This window comes from Myotis myotis, unplaced genomic scaffold, assembly GCF_014108235.1.
Source record: "Myotis myotis isolate mMyoMyo1 unplaced genomic scaffold, mMyoMyo1.p scaffold_m19_p_1, whole genome shotgun sequence".
Taxonomy (NCBI): Eukaryota; Metazoa; Chordata; class Mammalia; order Chiroptera; family Vespertilionidae; genus Myotis; species Myotis myotis.
In genome coordinates this window covers 151602106-151623746 of record NW_023416313.1, presented here as the reverse complement: position 1 = coordinate 151623746, position 21641 = coordinate 151602106, and the positions used below count along the sequence as shown (strand labels likewise).

General features: G+C 38.9%; 1 protein-coding gene across 1 annotated transcript; it reads right to left on the bottom strand.

The window, feature by feature from the left end:
- Positions 1-13848: 13848 nt before the first annotated feature.
- On the bottom strand, positions 13849-14781 carry LOC118664328 (olfactory receptor 4K1). Its single transcript, XM_036324320.1, has one exon. The coding sequence runs from the start codon at positions 14779-14781 to the stop codon at positions 13849-13851; it is 933 nt and encodes a 310-aa protein (XP_036180213.1).
- Between the last annotated feature and the right edge of the window lie 6860 nt (positions 14782-21641).

Here is a 21641-nt window from a genome sequence, read left to right as displayed (position 1 = left end):
TAGGATTTAACTTTCTTTAATTAAATTTTTATGCCAGACTTGCATAAAAGTGAATAAAAATAGACTCCCCCAAGTTAAATTCCTTCTTGTACAGTTGTTTAATGAAGATATTTAACTGTCGTGAGCCTAAACAATGGAAAAGGAAAAGTGCAGAAAATGGCCTTGATCATCATCTTCACCCTCAAAACAGGCCATTTGAATTTTCTTCTTTATATGGGTTTTTAGGAAACTGTATGTACTGAGTAAACTCATTCTCTCCTATCTAAAGCCAGTCCTATTACCCAAGGTCTAGATTCCTTCCATTTATTCTGTTAAGTACCTTGCTTTCTTAGGGTACCTTCTTCCAACCACAAACTTATCTCTTCCCATTTATGCTCATAATTCTTGCAGAGATACTCTCATAGCTGTCCCTGCTCCATTTTCCCTGCCCGCTTCTCTTACTGCTTTGTTTTTCTACATTTGCTCCATTTTGTACTCTTTGTGTATACTGTGACCCTGCGGGAGGACCACCAAGAACTACATTATCTGGGTTTTTTTTTTTTTTTTTTTTGGCATCTATTGAGATTAGAGAGAAGAAAAAGAGAGAGGTCTGGGTATTTCTTTACTTCTCATCCCTGCCACATGCCCAAAATTCTGGCATAATTACTGACTTGGCTACTCAATATCTTATAGTCCCTTTGTGGCTCCAGCTCTGACCTATTATCATTCCATTCTCTGGTCCTTTCAGGCTAAGGATGATAAGGTTCCTGATGCTGCTGTTGGTTCCGGAATGCCTCATTTAATTCTGCCAAGACTGAATTAATTAATTAATTAATTAATTTATTTATTTATTGTTTACAGTCTTACAGATTTTCTCTCCCCAGGCTCCTCTCTACCCAGCCCCTGCCCTCCCTCCCCTCCAGGCCTTCACCCCACTATTGTCCATGTCCATGGGCTATGCATATCCTATCTAATAAAAGAGAAACATGGTAATTGGCGTACGACTGCTACCCTTCTCATTGGCTAATCAACGAGATATGCAAATTAACTGCCAGCCAAGATGGCGGCTGGCAGCCAGGCAGCTGGAAACTAACATGAGGCTTGCTTGCTTCAGTGAAGGAGGACTCCAAAGTTCCCCGCCTGCCTTGACAGCCTCTGAGCCTGCAGTTTAAGAAACATTGTAACAAATATAGAAGCTAAACAAAACCCCAGAAACCAGCTTTCAGCAAGCCGGGATCTCAGAGCTGGAGTTGATACAGAGTTTCAATTATAGAACCCAAACAAACCAGATACCTGCTTTCAGGAGTGGAACCCTAAGAGCTGGAGCCTCAGAGCTAAAGCTGGCCCAGAATAAAAAAACAAAGAAAAAAAGGAGCGGTTGAGAGCTTCCGTCACCAGCCAGCCTGAAAACAGCCCTCAGCCCCTCACCCAGACTGGCCAGGCACCCCACTGGGGACCCCCACCCTGAAGGGTGTGTGACCAGCTGTAGACAGCCATCATCCCCTCACCCAGGCTGGCCAGGCACCCCAGTGGGGACCCCCACCCTGATCCAAGACACCCTTCAGGGCAAACCAGCCGACCCCCACACGTGAACCAGGCCTCTATCCTATATAGTAAGAGGGTAATATGCCTCCCAGCACCAGGATCAGTGGAGCCACGAGGCCTCCCGGCACTGGGATCAGCATGACAGGGGGCAGCGCCCAAACCCCCTGATCGCCCTGTGGCTCTGTGTGTGACAGGGGGTGGGGCCACAACCTCCTTATCTGCCCTGCTCTGTTCATGACAGGGGAAAGCACCTCAACTCCCTGATCAGCCCCATTCTGTGCCTGATACGGGGGAGCTCCCCAACCTCCTGATCGCCCTGCAGCTCTGTGTGTGACAGGGTGCGGCGCCCCAACACCCCCCCCCCGCCCATGGGCCCTGCTCTGTGGGTGATAGAAGGCGGTGCCCCAACCCCCTGATCCGCCCTGCTCTGTGCGTGACAGGGGGGAGCTCCCCAACCCCCTGATTGACCCTGCTCTGTGCATGACAGGGTACGGAGCCCCAACCCCCCTGATGGGCCCTGCTCTGTGCGTGACAGGGGGCAGCGCCCCAACCCCCTGATCGGCGCTGCTCTGTGTGTGACATGGGGTGGCTCCACAACCTCCCTATCGACCCTGCCTTGAGTGTGACAGGGGGCGGTGCCCCAACCCCCCAATCGGCCCTACCCTGAGCATGACTGAGGGTGGCATCACAACCTCCCAATCTGCCCTGCTCTGTGCATGACAGGGGGTGGCGCCCCAACTCCCCAATCTGCCCTGCTCTGAGCCCGACCAGGGGCTGCACCTAGGGATTGGGCCTGCCCTCTGCCACCCGGGAGCAGGCCTAAGCCAGCAGGTCGTTATCTCCCGAGGGGTCCCAGACTGCAAGAGGGCACAGGCCGGGCTGAGGCACCCCCATTCCCCCCCGAGTGCACAAATTTTTGTGCACCGGGCCTCTAGTATGTGTATAAATTATTTGGTTAATTTCTTTCTATCCCTTCACATCCTCCCTCCCCTCTGATATCTGTCAGTCTGTTCCATGAATCCAGCCTGTGGACCTATTTTGTTTGTTAGTTTATTTTGTTTATTAGATTCCACATATAAGTGAGATCATGTGATATTTGCCTTTCTCTGACTGGCTTATTTTGCTTAGATTAAAACTATAATGAAGTACCACCTCACACCTGCCAGGATAATTCAACAATAAGTGCTGGCAAGAAAAGGAAACCCTAGTACACTGCTGGTGGGAATGCAGACTGGTGCTGCTGTTATGGAAAACAGTTATAGAGTTTCCCCAAAAACTTAAAATGAACTGCCACTTGACCCAATGATCCCAATTTCAGGAATATATCCTAAGAATCCTGAAACACCAACCAGAAAGGATATATGTACCCCTATGTGTATAGCAGTGTTATTTACAATAGCTAAGATCTGGAAACAGCCCAAGGGCCCATCAGCAGATGAGTGGATTTACACGATGGAACACTATGTGGCTGTAAAAAAGAAGGATCTCTTACCCTTTGTGACAACATGAATGGTCCTGGAGATTATTCTTCCAAGATTTGTATAAATAGTTGCTTCTTATGCTCAAAAGCTCTGCTGAATGTACTTTCAGTTTCCTCCTGTGACTGTAATTAATACACTTCTTGACCTATTCTAATCTGATCTTGGACCTCATCATTCTATTAAAACAACTATTATTTGTCTCTTGTTTTAGCAATCTGCTAAAGCATGCAAAAAAAGTGGCCTGCTGAAATAGTTCACTAAAAATAAAAAGGCCTCTGATCTCAAGAGGAATTATATTATTCGCTTGTGAGAAGAAAGTGCTAAAGATAGTTATGAATTTAAATAGCAGGTTTTCTCTCTCATGTATATACAATTACCTACTAAGCATCTCCACTTCAAAGCCACTATGTACAATACTGAATTCATCATCTTCCCCATATGTGACACATAATGAATGTGTTGAAAATGAATGAATAAACTGCTCTTGAGTATGTATCTTCTTGCTAGTTCCCCAACCAAGAAATCTGAGAGGCAATTTTTATTGTCCCATACCTTCTGATGTAGCCAATCAATAGTACTTATCCTATATAATAAAAGCTTAATATGCTAAGTGTCCAGTAATCCATTCAACCAATCAAAGTATAATATACTAATGATATGCTAAGGCCGCTCAACTGCTCACTATGATGTGCACTGATCACCAGGGTGCAGACGCTCTGACCGTTAGGTTAGCTTGCTGCTGGGGTTCAGCTGATCAGGACTGAGTGAGATGGGCTGGACATGCCCTGGAGCCCTCCCATGGTCCCTTGCTGGCTGGCCAACCTCCCGCATCCCTCTCCGGCTCTACTCGTGCACTGGTGGGGTCCCTCAGCCTGGCCTGCACCCTCTCACAATCTGGGACCCCTCGAGGGATGTCGGAGAGCCAGTTTTGGCCCCATCCCACAGGCCAGGCCGAGGGACCCCACTAGTGCACGAATTCATGCACTGGGCCTCTAGTCTTTAAATATCTTTGAATCTGTTCAATTCTATCTATTCTGCCCTCATCTTCAGGTAGCCCAACATCACCTTACACTAGATTGATGCGATAGATTTCCAGCTTAACTCTTTGTCTTTAAGGTTTTCTATTTCTAACCTATTTTCTTAATCATTCAGATTGATCTTTCTAAATGCTTAACAACAAAGCATCAAAAACACTTCAAAGGCTTTCCATTGATTGTCCTTTCAAAAAGTCAGATTCTTTAATATGACTTATAAAGTCTTTCCAAAATTGTTTTCTTTCCCCAGACTTCTCACTCTCCCTACTTTTAGTATTAGTTTGGGTAACTCTAACTTCTGTAATACATCATGAAAATCCAGACACTTACTTATGAAATTACATTTATGCTTATGTAACTATGCACAGTGGTGTTTCTGCTGGTCATCCACACATGATTAAGCAGCCCAGGTCCCTTCCATCTTCTTGATCTAACATCCCTTAGGGCCTCAGAATCTTCTGTATTCACTTGGCAGGGGAGAGTAGAGTATTAAGGCATACTCAAGTATTTATTACCTTGTTCAAACTATTTCATGTTTTTACATTTTATTGGCAAGTGTAAGGCACATGACCCTATGTGGCTGGGAACTATATTCCCTACTGGACAGCCATTTTTCTAATGATAACTAGAGGAGGAAGCATGACATTTGGTGGATATTTAGTTGTCTCTGACTCACTCCATCTCATCCATTTGCCAACACTTAATTCTCCATCAGAGTAATTCAGTCTTGATAGTTAGTATTTGTTTAATCTGACCTTCCCACTAGGCCTGGGGTCTTTCCCATCTTGTTCTTCATTGTATTCCCAGTAAGTATAGTGCCTAGGATATGAGAGATGAGGCATTTCATTAATGTTTGTTGAATAAATTCATGCTTTACTTAAGTCTAGTCTTCATGCTTTTAATTTTTATTAAACTATTCTGAGGTGTAGCATACACATAAAATTGGTAAATCATAAGTATATAGCTTGATTAATTAATTACCATGTATGTTCATTTCCTATAGCTGCTGTAAAAAATTATTACAAACTTGATGGTTCAAAACAGCAGACTTTTATTGTCTCACAGTTCTGGAGGTCAGAAATCCAAAATCAGTATCACTGGGCCAAAATCAAAATGTCAGCAGGCCCACCCTCCTTCCAGTGGCTCTAGAGGGGCTTCCACACCTTGTCTCTTCCAGCTCTCTGTCTGCCAGCATTCCTTGGCTTGCTGGTACATCACGCCAATCTTCAAGGCCAACATTTCTAATCTTTCTGTGCTCCTTCTTGCATCACCTTCTCTTCTGCATGTTTTAAATCTTTCTCTGCCTCTACTTTATAGTAATAAATGTGATTGAATTTGGGACCTATTTGGATAATCCAGGATAATCTCTCCATTTCAAGATTTTTAATATACTCCTATCTACAAAGATCCATCTTTTCAAATAGATAGTAATATCTGATAATATCTGAATATTCCAGGGATTAGCACATAGATACCTTTTGAGGAACCATCCTCAGCCTTTCAGACTATAACATAAACACATCCACATGACTATTTCATAGATCAAGATAAAATATTTCCAGAAAACCAGACATGCACTCCTTTTTGCCTTTCTACCAGTGACTACCTTGGTTGATTTTTTTGCTCAATATCCATGCATGTTTTTGTGTACAATTTTAGTTCTTTTGTTTTCTTTGCTACATAGTATTTTATTTTATTAACTAGAGGCCCAGTGCATGGAATCATGCACAGGTGGGCTCCCTCGGCATGGCCTGCAAGGATCGGCCAAAACCAGCAGTCCATCACTGCCTGCCCCTCCTGCCTGCTGCTCCTGCTCATCCCATTGTGCCTGCCACCACCGCTGCTTGGTAGGCTTGCTGCTGCTCTGCTGTGGTCTCCAGCTGCGGCGTACAGTTGTGAGCCTTGCTTCTGGTGCCTGTCAGTCAGCTGAGTGGCGCTCCCACTGTGGGAACACATTGACCACCAGGGGGCAGGTCCTGTGTTGAGAAATGCCCCCTGGTGGTCTTTGTGCATCATAGCTACCGGTGGACCGGTCAAGCAGTCAAGTGGTCAACCGGTTGCTTAGGCTTTTATATAGATAGCTATACCTCAATTTATTTCTTCATCTTATTATTAGTGGGCATATGGCTTGTTTACAGTATGGTACTACTAAAATGGGACTACTATAAACATTTTTGTACGTACTTTTTAGTAAGGATCTGTTATATATATTGGGTAAATAGGAAAGAATTAATAGAATTAGTGTGTGGTAAAGTATGTGTATGTTCAACTTTAGTAGATACTGACAACAGTTTTCAAAAGTGGTTGTACAAATGTATGCCTTCAACAGTAGTGTCTGAGAGTTTCTGTTGCTCTACATTCTTACTAATACCCAAAATAGTAATGCTTTCTTTCACATTGTAGTTTCAGTGATCATATCCCTAATTATTAATGAAATTAAGCAAACTTTCATAGGCTATTTAGCATTTGAATATCTTCCTCTGTAAAGTAGCTGATCAAGTTTTTGCCCATTTTTCTTATTAGACTGATTTTTAAAAATTAACTTGTATTCAGTTAACACATTGTTTGCGGGGTTTTTATCGCGCGCTAACAGGTGGCGCGGGCCATTTTTGCTAATTTTTTGCGCAAATGGCAACGTTCAGTAAAATTACGATAACTTTAGTTTATGTATTTATACGTTACCCGCATTCTACCACTAGTCTATAAAAATGTATTAATACGTGTCCAGCGCTCTACTACACTGGTAGAATGTATAAATACGTAAAATGTATAAATATGTTTCCCGCATACAATGTGCTAATAAAAATATTCTAGATACTAGAGGCTTGGTGCACAAAAATTTGTGCACTCCACTTGGTGTGTCCCTCAGCCTGGCCTTTGCCCTCTCGCAGTCTGGGGCCCCTCGGGGGCCGCTCCCCTGGTAGCTGGCACCAGTTTTCCTCTGGCCCCCAGAACCCAGGCCTTCGCTCTTCGTTGGGAGGGGCTGGTGTGGCGGGCTTCACTTTTTGCCGTGGCTAATTTGCATATGTAGGCGCCAAGTGACGGAGTGAAGCCCACAGGCCCTGGGCAGGAGCAACGAGCGGAGGCTGGCATGGCTTCCCTCTTAGCTCTTTGTTCGCCACTCGGGTCCTGGGGACAGGGCCGGGGCGGCGGGCTTGGCTCCGTCGCTTGGCACCTACATATGCAAATTAGCCGCCATCTTTGTTGGTGGTTAATTTGCATATCACACTGATTAGCCAATGGGAGGCATAGCGAAGGTATGGTCAATTACCATGTTTTTCTATTATTAGATAGGATAAGTTGCATATATGCATAGTACATACCTTTTCCAAATTATGATTTGTATTTTACTCTCTTAATGTCTTTCAATGACTATTGATGATGTACTTTAATAAAGTCTGGTTTGTCATGCTTCTTTTAAATTTAAAGTAATTTGCTTCCTATCTTAAAAATCCTTGCCTAGGATTTCATGTTCTCTATGCAACATAAAAACATCCTCCTATACCAGCCGTGGGCAAACTACGGCCTGCGGGCCAGATCCGGCCTGTTTGAAATGAATAAAACTCTTGAAAAAAAAGACCGTACCCTTTTATGTAATGATGTTTACTTTGAATTTATATTAGTTCACACAAACACTCCATCCATGCTTTTGTTCTGGCCCTCCGGTCCAGTTTAAGAACCCATTGGGGCCCTCGAGTCAAAAAGTTTGCCCACCCCTGTCCTATACCATGGTCTAAAATATTTATTTTTTACAATTGATACAAAATCCTATATAATAAAAGGCTAATATGCAAATCAACTGAACAGCAGAATGACTGGTTGCTATGATGCACACTGACCACCAGGGTGCAGACACTCAATAAAGGAGCTGCCCCCTAGTGGTCAGTGCATTCCCACAGGGGGAACATCACTCAGCCAGAAGCTGGACTCACAGCTGGTGAATGCAGCAGCAGTGACAGGAGCCTCTCCTGCCTCCACAGCAGTCGGACATCCCTGAGGGCTCCCAGATTGTGAGAGGGCGCAGGCTAGGCTGAGGGACCCCTCCACCCATGCCCGAGTGCACAAATGTCATGCACCAGGCCTCTAGTATATACATAAAAATCTGGAATTAATATTTGTTAACTGTGAGGTTAAAACCAAGTTTTTTAAAAATATAAATATACACTTTGACCAAACACCATCATTTTGCCCCTGCTCTGATTATCATCTTTTTGTAAACCAGATGACTGTATATATGCGTTTTGTTCCTGAATTCTCAATTAGATTCCATTAGCATGTTTCTCTCTTCTTTTACCAATACCACTAAATCTTAATATACAGTCTTAATACTAGTTTTAATACAACATTAATATTAAAAGTCTCACTATATGGCAGGATGTCTTCCTTCAAGAGTCTGTTGGTTATTCTTGTCTTTTTGCATTTCTATGTAAGTTGGATAATTAGCATGCCAATTTCCTTGAGTATATTAGTAGGATTGCATTGAATCATAAATCAATTTGGGGAAAATGAAACTTTATTAAGCAACACTGCTAAATACACAATAATTTTCCAAACATTAAAAAAATTATAAATCCAGAAATCTCAGAAGTTCAACTAACCCAGTCAAAGTAATTTAAAGAGAAACACACCACCTGGATGGCATGGCTCAGTGTTTGAGAGTCAACTTATGAACCAGGAGGTCATGGGTTCGATTCCTGGTCAGGCCACATGCCCAGGTTGCAGGCTCCATCCCTGCTGTGGGGTATGCAAGAGGCAGCCAATCAATGATTCTCTCTCATCATTGGTGTTTCAATCTCTCTTTTTCTCTCCCTTTCTCTGTGAAATCAATAAAAAGATTTTTTTTAAAAAAAGAGAGAAACACACCCAAGCACATCATAACCTAGTTGCTGAATATCAGCAAAATAAGAACATGTTATAATCATCCAGAAAAAAAGAAACACAAATGATGTACAGGGTCCGATCTCTTCTGTGTATTTTGCATTCAGGCATTGCCATTTTCTTCTCTAGAAATTTTATTTAGGGCTGTTTTATCTTTTTTCATCTTTTACATAACATATTCATCTTTGTCTTTACCTTCTTGAGCATAAGAAGCATATTTATTAGCTATTTCAAGAGTCTTGCTTGATAATTTTATTGCATATGTTATTTCTCAGTCTCCTTTTATTGATTGTATTATCTTCTGCTTAGGTCACACCGTTTTGCTATTTTGCATGTTGTAATTTTTCATTGTGAATGCACTGTGAATTTTGCAATGTTAATTCCTTTTTCCCTTCTCTACTCATTCCTGTAAATGTTATTGGATTTAATAGTGAAGTTACTTGGGATCCGTTTGAAGTGTTCAGGGCTTCTCTCTTAGCCTTGTTTGTGAAGATCCAGATTAGTCTTTAGTCTATGGCAATTCTTTCAGGACTACAAAAGCAAAACACTTCTAAAACTCTAATTGGGAGCCCTAACTGGTTTGGCTCAGTGGATAGAGCCTTGGACTGCGGACCGAAGGGTCCCAGGTTCGATTCTGATCAAGGGCATGTACCTTGGTTGCGGGCATATCTCCAGTAGGGAGTGTGCAGGAGGCAGCTGAATCAATGTTTCTCTCTCATTGATGTTTCTAATTCTATATCCCTCTCTCTTTCCCTTCCTCTATGTAAAATATAAATAAAATGTATTTTTTAAAAAACACAAAAAATCCTCTACTCTAGGTAGAGGAAACATAAACATAAACTTTCCCTTGGCCTGTGAGAGGATTGTTAGCCCATCTCTTTTCTGCTGGTCCTTTCCCTGGTTCCAGATAACTTCCTCCCATATATGCACTGATGAATATGTAGTCAAATACTTGAGAGGAGCCCCCTATGACCTCTTGTTGCTATATATCTTTGTAGTTGTTTCTTTTCCAGCATTTTTACCTGGAAATTCCAGCCATCCCTAACACTCTGGACTAAAGAATATGAGATTTAGTGGTTAACCTTTATGATATTTGTTTTAGTTCTCAGAGACTCTTTCTGACTTATGCATTTCTGGTTGCTGCTATAATTTTGTTGATCTCAGAACAAGTTCTCAGATGCTAAGACTGCTTTCACTTGTGATGTTGTAATGAATAGAAAATGCATTAAAATACTGACTTTCACTTAGCCTCTCTGTTTCATCATCTATAAAATGGCATAAGCTATGTTACCTACCATACAATGCCACTATGATCAATGTCAAATGTAAAACTGAAAGTCATTGGCACTTATTAGATATTCAAAAAGTGACCATTATTAATTTAGGATCATTCTAAATCAGAAAGAAAGCATTGTTTTGCTCAATATAGAGGATGTGATTGAATACATACTAAGTGGAATAAGATCAGTAATGATTTATTCTTTGCCCAAGAGTATTTAAGAAAACAACACCACCTGGATCAGAGCTATTAGCTTATGAGAGTATATTTTCTTGGACTATAAAATCAAAACACAATTTATTATGTTATAAAGAGAAAAAATCTTTAAATAATTATTACACAAATATCAAAGCATGCATATCTAGAGTAACCCATCATCAAATTACAACAAAATTGTTCTCCAGAAATATTTAAATATAGTTAGAAAAATCATTGAGTCTAATAATTATAATACCTCCTCAACTTGAATAGTCCCATTAAAGTCTCCATATTCATGAAATTCCTACTAAAACTGCAACCCATACACAGGTCTATAATTCCATAACCTTGCAACTTGGTAGAAGGAAAGATTGAGGTATATTAATCTTGCCTGTGTCACTAGTTTTTGGAAATATTTGGACAGATCATTTGTTTTTCTGGTCTTGAATTTCCTCAATGAATGAGGAGTCTGGCTTAAATTATCTCTAACACCACTTCCTAACCCAAAAGTCCATGATAAAGTATTCTCTAGTCCTCCCTTAATCTGGAGCACCTCTTTTATTTGTAAATTGATGAAAGCCTTACATGATCACTAATTAATCTTAATAGCTGCACAGCTTTCTATTAAATGGACATACCAATAATACAGTTCAGGTGTCTACATTAATAAACATTTAGGTTTTGTATATTTATATTTTTCCATAGTTTGTTCCTAAAAGCAATGCTTGCAATAAATACCATGCATATATTTTATTTTACATATGCATGGGGATGTCTGTAAAATAAAATATTATAAGTATAATTACCAATTCAGATTTTTAAAATTTGATGATATTGAAAAATTTCCTTCATATATTTGTACAATTTTAGAGATTTAATAACAATGTTTGAGGTTTCCTGTTTTATCAAAGCCTTTTCAGCACAATAAACTATCAGGCTTTTGGGTCTTTTTCAATCATACAACAGAACAAGGGAATCTCTGCACTTACATTCTCTTATATGTTAGTTTTAGCATTTATTCATATATTGATGAGTAACTTGCATTACATTAATAATAAACTACCTATTCATATACTTTGCTAATTTTTTATTGGCTTTTTTGGTAATTTACTTATTGTTTTGTAAGTGCTCTTGAAAAATTAAAGATGTTACCTCTAAGAACAATACTGCTTTTCACCTATTTTTCCTTTTGACTTTATTTGTGATAGGCTTTAAAAAAAAAACAAAAAACAAAAAACAAACATAAAAAATAGAAACCTCTGTAGAAAATTATATGATGGTGGAAGGAGATTTGATTTAGGTGGTAAACACACAATGCAATATAGAGATGATATATTACAGAATTGTACACTTCATACCTACATAATTTTATTAATCACTCTCACCCCAATAAACTTAATTTAAAAATAAAAATGCATGACAGAAAAAAGAAAATAAAATTATATAGTTAGATATATCAGCTTCTTTTACTTTATGATTTTTGGATATTTGCCAAACTTAATGTGATAGGTTATGGCTATGTTTGATCAGTAAAAACCCAAATAGAACAGTGGTAAATTAGGAATCAGAAAATTGAAGAATATCTCTGGCATGACAAATAATTGACCAAATTAAACAGCCCCTCATAAATTCTAATTTCCCCCCTCTTTCTTCTGCTGTTTTCCTCTCTCTTCCCTTCATTTCCCCTATTCCTCTGCCCCTCCTCTCCTTCATTATGGAATTTTGAGGATCAGAGAAGTGAAATGACTCAATTTTGCAAGGGTACTACAACCTCTCCATTTTTACCGGCAGGACAGAGTTAAAAGGGAATAAAAACACTAACAACAATACCATGGCTGCTTTAATTTTTATTGTATAATTAAAATATTTTTGGCACTGCATAAAAATATATAAAAGGTATTCAAATTTAAAAGATCATTATCATGTTTGACATTGTACAAATGAAGTTGACCTAAAAACTAAGTTCTAAGAAAATTTAAGCAAATAGTATCATGGCTCAACCAGACTGTATGTCATTATCTAAAACTCAGCTTGCACTAAGGCTTAGCATGCAGAGTTAATACCTATGCACATAGCACTAACATATGTCTTGTAGTATATTTAAAAACTGAATCGAGAGTACTGAATGCAGGCTTTCTATTTTCTGTTGAGCTAGTCTCTTTTGCATTGTTAGAATACATTTGGCCTCTCTTTTACAAGGCCTTTTTTATTATTATTTTTTTTATTTTTTTAAATATATTTTATTGATTTTTTACAGAGAGGAAGGGAGAGAGATAGAGAGTTAGAAACATCGATGAGAGAGAAACATCGATCAGCTGCCTCCCACACATCCCCACTGGGGATGTGCCCGCAACCCAGGTACATGCCCTTGACCGGAATCGAACCTGGGACCTTTCAGTCCGCAGGCCGACGCTCTATCCACTGAGCCAAACCGGTTTCGGCTACAAGGCCTTTTTTATAATATAAATCCAGAAAGAAGTACATAGTAAAACTTTTGACCAGCAAATAAAACAATTAATAGATTTTAAAATTCTTATTATTAGACGTACATGAATTTTACCTTCTCTTTCTGTTTTCCAAGAAATATGAAAATAGATTCCAGATTTGATCTTTAGTTGCAAATAATTTTTTGTCACTTTGTGCATTTGTATGTTTTAGAAACATATAAAATTAATGTTTTCTCTGAATTTAATTATTCAACACCTGCCATATTTGCAATTAATTTCAAAGATATTTGCAATTTTCTATGGATAACAGAATTTATTGTAACAAATTATTCTACTTTAAAATAAGTAGACTTAAAAATATATATGCCGCTGATAGCAACAAATAGCTAGAAAAAGTTTTATAATGAGTACAGATGAATATCAATCTAAAAGAAAACAAAAAGTTTTTTTATTGGAACAGAGTAGCAGTAAGGAAAATTATATATAACCAAATGTATAGCAACCAAATATTCAATACAAAGGAAAAGATGAGCTAGTAAATGTATATCAATGAGGTAAAGTCCATGTTGTAAAACACAATATTTTCTTCTACTATGTCAATATATTTAAAATGTTATGATTAAGTTGAATGAAGATATCAGAAACTCGATTTACTTAAACAGTGTGATTGCAAGGTATAAAATATCACTGCAATTGAAGATAATAACAGGTTAATAACATAAGTAGCATTTTATGTAGATTAGACTCTAAATTGTTATAAAATATCTGAAGGAATTATTAAATATTTTAAGAGAATTTGTACATTAGAATTATAAAAAATTGCTTTAAATTCTCTTTAAATACTATGAAACCAAAAACTGATTTTATGCAATTTCATTGCACTTAGGACAAAAGTCCAATTCTATATCTCAATAACCCATGTCATTAGCAACAGTAATTGGCATGATGCTGTGATCCAGTGGAGGCTCTTCATTCTCATTCAGGATTACATGCCTTCATGGTGATCTCTAGTTTTTCCAGTTCACGTGACGATTTCTCAACCTTCGTACTGCTGATTTAACATCTTCATTCCTCAGAGAGTAGATGATGGGGTTCAACATGGGCGTACAAACAGTGTAGAACACCGAAAGGAACTTATCCACAGAAAGTCTGCTGAAAGGCCATATATAGAAATAGATGCAAGGCCCGAAGAAAAGAATCACCACTATGATGTGAGCTGTTAATGTAGAAAGTGCCTTGGATGACCCACTGGAGGACCGGCGCCAGACAGTGATCAAAATGATGACGTAGGAAATAATTAAAGCCAGGAAACAGCCCAATGATATCAGGCCACTGTTAGTTAGTGTCATAATTTCCATCTCATAAGTATCCATGCAAGCCAGCTCTATCACTAGGGGAAGGTCACAAAAGAAGCTGTCTACCTCATTTGGGCCACAGAATGGCAGATCCACTGTAAAAGCCAAATGGCTCACAGAATGAAGAATACCCACAGCCCAGGAAATAAACACAAAGATTATACATAGTCTCCGATTCATAATTGTGCTATAGTGTAGGGGCTTACAGATGGCTATACATCTGTCATATGCCATAGCTACAAGCAACATCATCTCACTCCCAACAAAGCTATGAAGAAGAAATATCTGGGCCATGCAACCCTCGAAGGAGATAGTCTTTTTCTCAACAAAAAAGTCCACAAGCATCTTGGGGGTTGCAAAGTTAGATTGGCAGATATCAATAAAAGAAAGGTTACTGAGCAGGAAGTACATAGGAGAATTCAAATGGGAGTCAGAGGAAATGATAACAATAATCATGAGGTTGCCCAGCACTGATGTCACATACACCATAGAGAAGATGGCAAAAAAGAAAAGCTGAAGATCCCAAGAATCAGAGAGTCCCAGGAGCACAAACTCAGACACCACTGATTCATTTATGCGAGCCATGTATCCAATCTACAGTTACCTAAATTTAAAAAACATCAGGGAAATATTACACAATGATTACGACTATATCTGGGAAAGATACAAAAGAAACATAACCAGCTTTCAATTAAAAGTCAATTTAATTTAATGAAGTAGTATAGAAAATTGACTAATATTTAACATCCAACTGCTGTGAAAAGAGGGATAGTGTGAAAAAAAAAAGGATTAGATATGGATCCTATCATAACTAGGAACATAAGACACACACGTTAAAAATAAAAATATAAAATTGGAAATGAGCAAATGTAAGTGGTACATTAATACCATAAATATTATCAAGATGAAAGAAATTATGCCAAAGTGATAAAGTAAGGTGTCATGGAGTAGGTATTATTTTAAGTTAAAACTTTTTAAAAGTATGGAATTTGCTAGCCAAAACTGAAGGAAAGGCTATTTCTGGTGGGGGAATAATGAGAGTAAAGATACAAAGGTAAAAATGTGAAAGATACACTCAGGGAACTATAGTTGAGTGGCCTGTCTGGGGAAGAGGTCATGCTGAGGAGCAGTGACAGTGAAGTTGGGAATGGTAGCTCAGGAGCAAATTGTGGACGCAATTAGGCTTGAATGCAAGGCTAAGTGGACTAGATTAATGTTCTTGAAATTAAGAATCATAACGTGCTTGATAGTTCTAAGAACTTAATAGAAGCAATTTGTTTAGGAAGAAAGGGCAGTGGTATCTCCTTGTAAACACTCCTGACACACCTGGATTTATAAAAATCTGCAACACCTTTCAGAAGCAGTCCTTACATGATGCATTTTAAACACATGATAGCTTTTCAAAAGAGAAAAGTTAAGTAGTGTGTAAGTCGCCTCTTGAATGTTTTTTGAAATTTTATTTAGCACATTGGACACCATATGGCCACTTGGTCCCAGAAAAAATCCCTATACAACCTCCAATGTTTCAGAAAACATTTTTGGCTTTAGCCCTGTATACCCAACAATGTGTGATAGTCATTTATTTGTCCTTATACTGATTAAAGATATGCACCCTATATTTTTCAATAGCTGTATGATTGACCTTGGAAGATAGAACTAAATTATCTCCAAAGCTATTTTTATCTCTAAACTTCTAAGTGCAGAGGCAGTGCCTGGCTGCTGGAGTTGCTCAGTTGGCTGAGCATCATCCTGTGCACCAAAAGGTTGCCACTTTGTTTCCCAGTCAGATCATATACCTTGGCTTTGTGTTTGATCATTTCTCTCTCTCCTCTCCTCTCCTCTCCTCTCCTCTCCTCTCCTCTCCTCTCCTCTCTTCTCCTCTCCTCTCCTCTCCTCTCCTCTCCTCTCCTCTCCTCTCCTCTCCTCTCCTCTCCTCTCCTCTCCTCTCCCTTCCTCTCTCTAAGCATGTGCTCAGGTGAGGATTTAAAAATAATTCTTTAAAGTACAAAGGTAGTTATGTTACAAAAAAATATGTATTTTTTAAAAGTCACTCAGAATTCCTTGGACTATACACAGTATCCAGAAGCTTCTTCATTAATAAATCATTAACTTTTTTATTGTTAATGTACCTCAATATAGAAGTGTTTTTAAATTGTAAAATACAGCATAAGAGAATTTCCCTATTCCTGGTGTAAGACCAACTTTGATACTTAGGAGGTGATGGTATATTAATATCCATCTATAAAGTATCTCAACAGAACTCCCAAACCATAAACAAACATACTTTTATTTTTATTATTTTGTCTTATAAGCCTAATAGTAAAAAGCAATAAAGGATATCCTTGTTGACCATGACACTACTTTGTGTAGCTGCTCCTTCTTTATTCCAGGCAAATTTTGATAGTCAACAAATATTTGCTTAACAGTTGGCTAAGTATTCCCTGACTAGAAAGCATAAAAGGGGCAGAGAAGGAAGAGATAATCCTATAGCATACTTCCCTTTCTTTGTCAGATACTGATCCTATTCTTATCAGGGCTGCCCTAAACCAATGCAGTGCGAGAGTCACATAGACAGAGAAGTGGAGAACAAATATTCGCTTCTACCAAATGGAGTTTCCAATTTGACTGAGACAAGACTACTTTCTCTTTTGCTATCTTCTAGTTTCTGATTTTGCATCTAGAAGGCAATTTACCCATCATATCTAGTTTAAACAATATCGTCATATGCATATATAATACTTACATTTATATTACTTGTAGTAATTTCTCCCAGTCTTTCAGTTCTTCCTTATTTTCTCCAAATTTGGTCTCCTTCAGTTTGTTTCTAAGCTTCCCACTTTCTGCTATGAGTTTTCATACCAGAAATATTTGCAATATACTCTTGACTTGATGCATTTTATCTTGGTCCCTGCACTAAGCTGTGCAGAAACAAGCTCTTCAGGTTGTTCCCTGAGGTAGTGAGGGCTCTGGTCCTGTTGTCCGTGACCATCAAATTACAATTTCCTAAGGGAAGGCAATATAAAGTCTTCCATCCTCATTCCAAGCAAATGATTTCATTGGAGAAGTGAGAAATCACCCTTTAGAGATCTGAGGTCACACTGCAGTGAGAGTAATTATATTTTTAAAAATAATTTTTCCAGAAATAGACAAGAAAAAAGTTGTGTGTGGTTTTTTTTAACCAATTTGTTGGTACATATGAGAACAATCGATTATTTGATTTTCATAGATTCTCAGTAAGTGAAATAATTTTTTGGCACCCACATTCCTATCAATAAAACAATTACACAATCTTACAAAATGATCAAAGCCTCAGGATGCTTACTTCCAATCATAAAGAACCCACTACTTCACAAATCAGATGAATCTAGTTAGAGTGCTCAACAAGTTCTGCCATCTGTGGTTTAATAGAATAAATTTATTCTCATTTTAATATAATGATTCCTCAAATTTTTAAAGGTGCTCTCACTTTTTCTCCATGATAAATCTCCTATTTCTCCCTCAAAATATGTCAACAGTCTTTTCAACTGTATTTTATGTAATAAATTTTCTAGATTTCCAAAGGTTGTAATGTAGATGTAATTTTCAAATGGTCACCTTTAAAGAAGAAAACTGAAAATAAAATTCTCTAAGCACTTATGTATATGTATATCTCCTAGTAAATATTCATATAACAATGGCATATGCTTGAAAGCGATAGATACTTAAAAAATTATTTATAAATTTGAGAGTGAAAAATATTTTACTGATGGAATACATTCCATGTTTAAAATTATTAATTTTATATATGAATATGTGTGTAAGATTAAAAACATAATGTCAAAGGAAAAATGGAAGATTGGTAAAATTATATTATGCACATTTTTATAAGTCTAAAAAATATAGGCACATTTATTAAAGAAAAGTTTTAAAATATCCAGAGGAGTAGTATACATTCTGCACAGCATAAGAAAAATACAAAGGAAGGAGTTAAAAATTGTATAAAAGGGACTTAAACTGAATTAATGATATTGCATATTTTTAAAATTTTATTTTTATTGTTGAAAGTATTACAAATGTTCCCTTTGTTTGTTTTATCCCCATGAGCCCCCTACACCCTGCATCTGCCTCTCCCAGGCCTTCACCACTCTTTTGTCTGTGTCCATGGGTTATGCGTATCTTATCTAATAAAGAGGGAATATGCTAATTGACCATCATGCTGTCACAAAGATGGCAGCACCCACAGTCACAAGCTGGCGGCTGCCCAGCCGACACCTGAGGTGCAGGCAAGCCTCGGATGTCAGCTTCCCAGCCACCCAAGGCTGGCCCAAGGCACAGGCAAGCCTTGAATGGCGACTGCCCAGCCACCAGGGCCACCCAAGGCTCAGGTAACCAGGGCCGTCTGAGGCTTGTGCTGCCGGCAGTGGCAACAGCAGAGTTGTATGGGGGCATCACCTTCCCTTGATCACCAGGTTGCCTCCCACCCCAGAGGGCTCCTGGACTGTGAGAGGGGGCAGGCTGGACTGAGGGAAGGGACCCCCTCTCCAGTGCATGAATTTTCATGCACAGGGCCTCTAGTATGAGTGTAAGTTCCTGGGTTAATCACTCCCCCCCCTCCCACCCACCCTCCCCCACCTACCCTCTGAAATTCGTTATTCTGTTCCATGCTTCCATGTCTCTGAATCTATTTTGTTCACCAGTTTATTTATTTTTCATTGCCAGTATTTTTATTTTCTTTAATTCTTTCATGTTTAAATTATTATATATGTTGCCTTTTTCCCCATTGACCTCTCCCCGGCACTCCCACCCCCCAGCAAATGACCTCACCCCCCTACTGTCTGTGTCCATTGGTTAGGCTTATATGCATGCATACAAGTCCTTTGGTTGATTTCTCACCCCCTCCTACTTTCCCTCTGAGGTCACTGTCTCTGGGACTATTTTTGTTCATCAGTTTATGTTGTTTATTATATTCCACAAATGAGTGAGATCATGTGATATTTATCTTTCTCTGACTGGCTTATTTTGCTTAACATAATGCTCTCCAGGTCCATCCATACTGTTGCAAATGGCAAGAGTTATTTCTTTTTCACAGCAGCATAGTATTCCATTGTGTAGATGTACCACCGTTTTGGTGGGGGTTTTTTTGCTTCAAACTTTAATGTATTTATTTATTTCATTTTTTTTAACATTTGAATGTATTTTTATTTATTGTCTAAAGTTTTAATATGCCTCCTTTTCCCCTACTTGACCCTACCCCCCTCCACCCAGCCATTCCCATCCCGGGCAAGCCCTCACTGCCACAGTGTCTGTGTTCATTGGTTATGATATTATGCATGCATACAAGTACTTTGGTTGCTCTCTAACCCTTCACCTCCCGTGCCATTTGTCTCTGGATCTATTCTTGTTCATCAAATTATGTTGATCATTATATCCCACACATGAGTGAGATCATGTGATATTTATCTTTCTCCAACTGGCTTATTTTGCTTAATATAATGCTTGCCAGTTCCATCCATGCTGTTGCAAATGGTAAAAGTTCCTTCTTTTTTATAGCGGCATAGTATTCCATTGTGTAGATGTAGCAGTTTTTTAATCCACTCATCTGCTGATGGGCACTTAGGCTGTTTCCAAATCTTAGCTATTGTAAACTGTGCTGCTATGGACACAGGGGAGCACATATCCTTTTTGATTGGTGTTTCTGGTTTCTTGGGATATAGTCCTAGAAGTGGGATTACTGGGTCAAATGGGTGTTCCATTTTTAATTTCTTGAGGAAATGCCATACTGTTTTCCACAGTGGCTGCACCAATCTGCATTCCTACCAGCACTGCATGGGGTTCCTTTTTCTTCACATCCTTGCCAGTACCTGTCATTTGTTGATTTGTTGGGGATGGCCATTCTGAGAGGTGTGAGATTGCACCTCATTGTTTTGATTTGCTTCTCTCAGATGTTTAGTGACTTTGAGCATGTTTTCATGTCTCTTGTCTTTCTGTATGTTCACTTTTGAAAAATGTCTATTTAGGTCCTTTGCCCATTTTTTTATTAGATCGTTCATCTTCCTTCTGTTAAGATGTATGAGTTCCCTATAAATTTTGGAGATTAGACCCTTATCAGATATAACATTGGCAAATATGTTCTCCCATGCAGTGGGCTTTCTTGTTGTTTTATTGATTATTTCTTTTGCTGTGCAGAAGCATTTTATTTTGATGTAGTCCCATTTGTTTATTTTCTCCTTAGTTTCCATTGCCCTAGGGACTATATCAGTGAAGATTTTGCTTTGACAAATGTCTGCTCTTTTGCTGCCTATAGCTTCTTCTACTATTTTTATGGTTTCCTGTCTTACATTTATGTCCTTTTGAGTTTATTTTTGTGTATGGTGTAAGTTGGTGGTCTAGTTTCATTTTTTTTTTTTTGCATTTATCTGACCAAATTCCCCAGCACCATTTATTGAAGAGACTGTCTTGACTCCATTGTATGCTCTTGCCTCCTTTGTCAAATATTAATTGAGCATAATGGCTTCGGTCAATTTCTGGGTTCATTGTTCTGTTCCATTGATCTATATGTCTGTTCTTGTGCCAGTACCAAGCAGTTTTGAGAACAGTGGCTTTGCAGTATAGCTTGATATCTGGTATTGTGATCCCTCCAATTTTGTTCTTTCTCAGGATTGCTGCAGCTATTCAGGGTCTTTTTTTTATTATTATTCCATATGAACTTCTGGAAAGTTTGTTCTAGGTCTGTGAAATATGCCGTTAGTATTTTCGTAGAGATTACATTGTCCTTTTGCTACCCCAATTATACATATGTTATTTCATATTGTCCCAAAGCTCCCTTGGGTTCTCCTCCTACTTTCTAATTTTGTTCTCCAATTGCTGTTTAGATTGGGTGTATTTTAGTGTCCTGTCTTATAACTGGCTAATTCAGTCCTCTGCTTCTTCTAGTCTACTGTTGAAACCTTCCATTGTGCTTTTTACTGTAGCTATATAGTTTTTGATTCCTCTTGATTCTTACATAAGTTGTTGATTTTTCTCATCCAGCCAGTTTAGGAACTGTATGACCCTTACTCTGAATTATTTTTTTGACTTATTGCATCCCTTCATTTCATTTAGTTCCTTTTCTGGAAATTCCTCCTTTTCTTTTATTTGGGGGTTGTTTATTTGTCTCCCCATTTTTGCTCTCACCAAAAGGTCCAGGCGCTGAGTCACACAGGACCTGTGTCTGAAGTGGCAGCCTTGGCTGGAGGGTCATGCACTCTGAGACTCACTGAAGGGCCTAGATGCCAGGTCACATGGGGCCTGTGGCTGAAGCAGCAAGGTTGGAAGGAGGGGAGCACACTCTGGGTCTCACAGGAGCTGTAGCCAGGGAGGCTGTATTTCCAGTGTCTGTGGGTCTTCAGATGAGGTAGCAGGTCTTTGGCCGAAATGGCTGTAGTGTTTGGTATAGTGTCTGAGGCCAGTCTGGGTGGTGTTGAGGC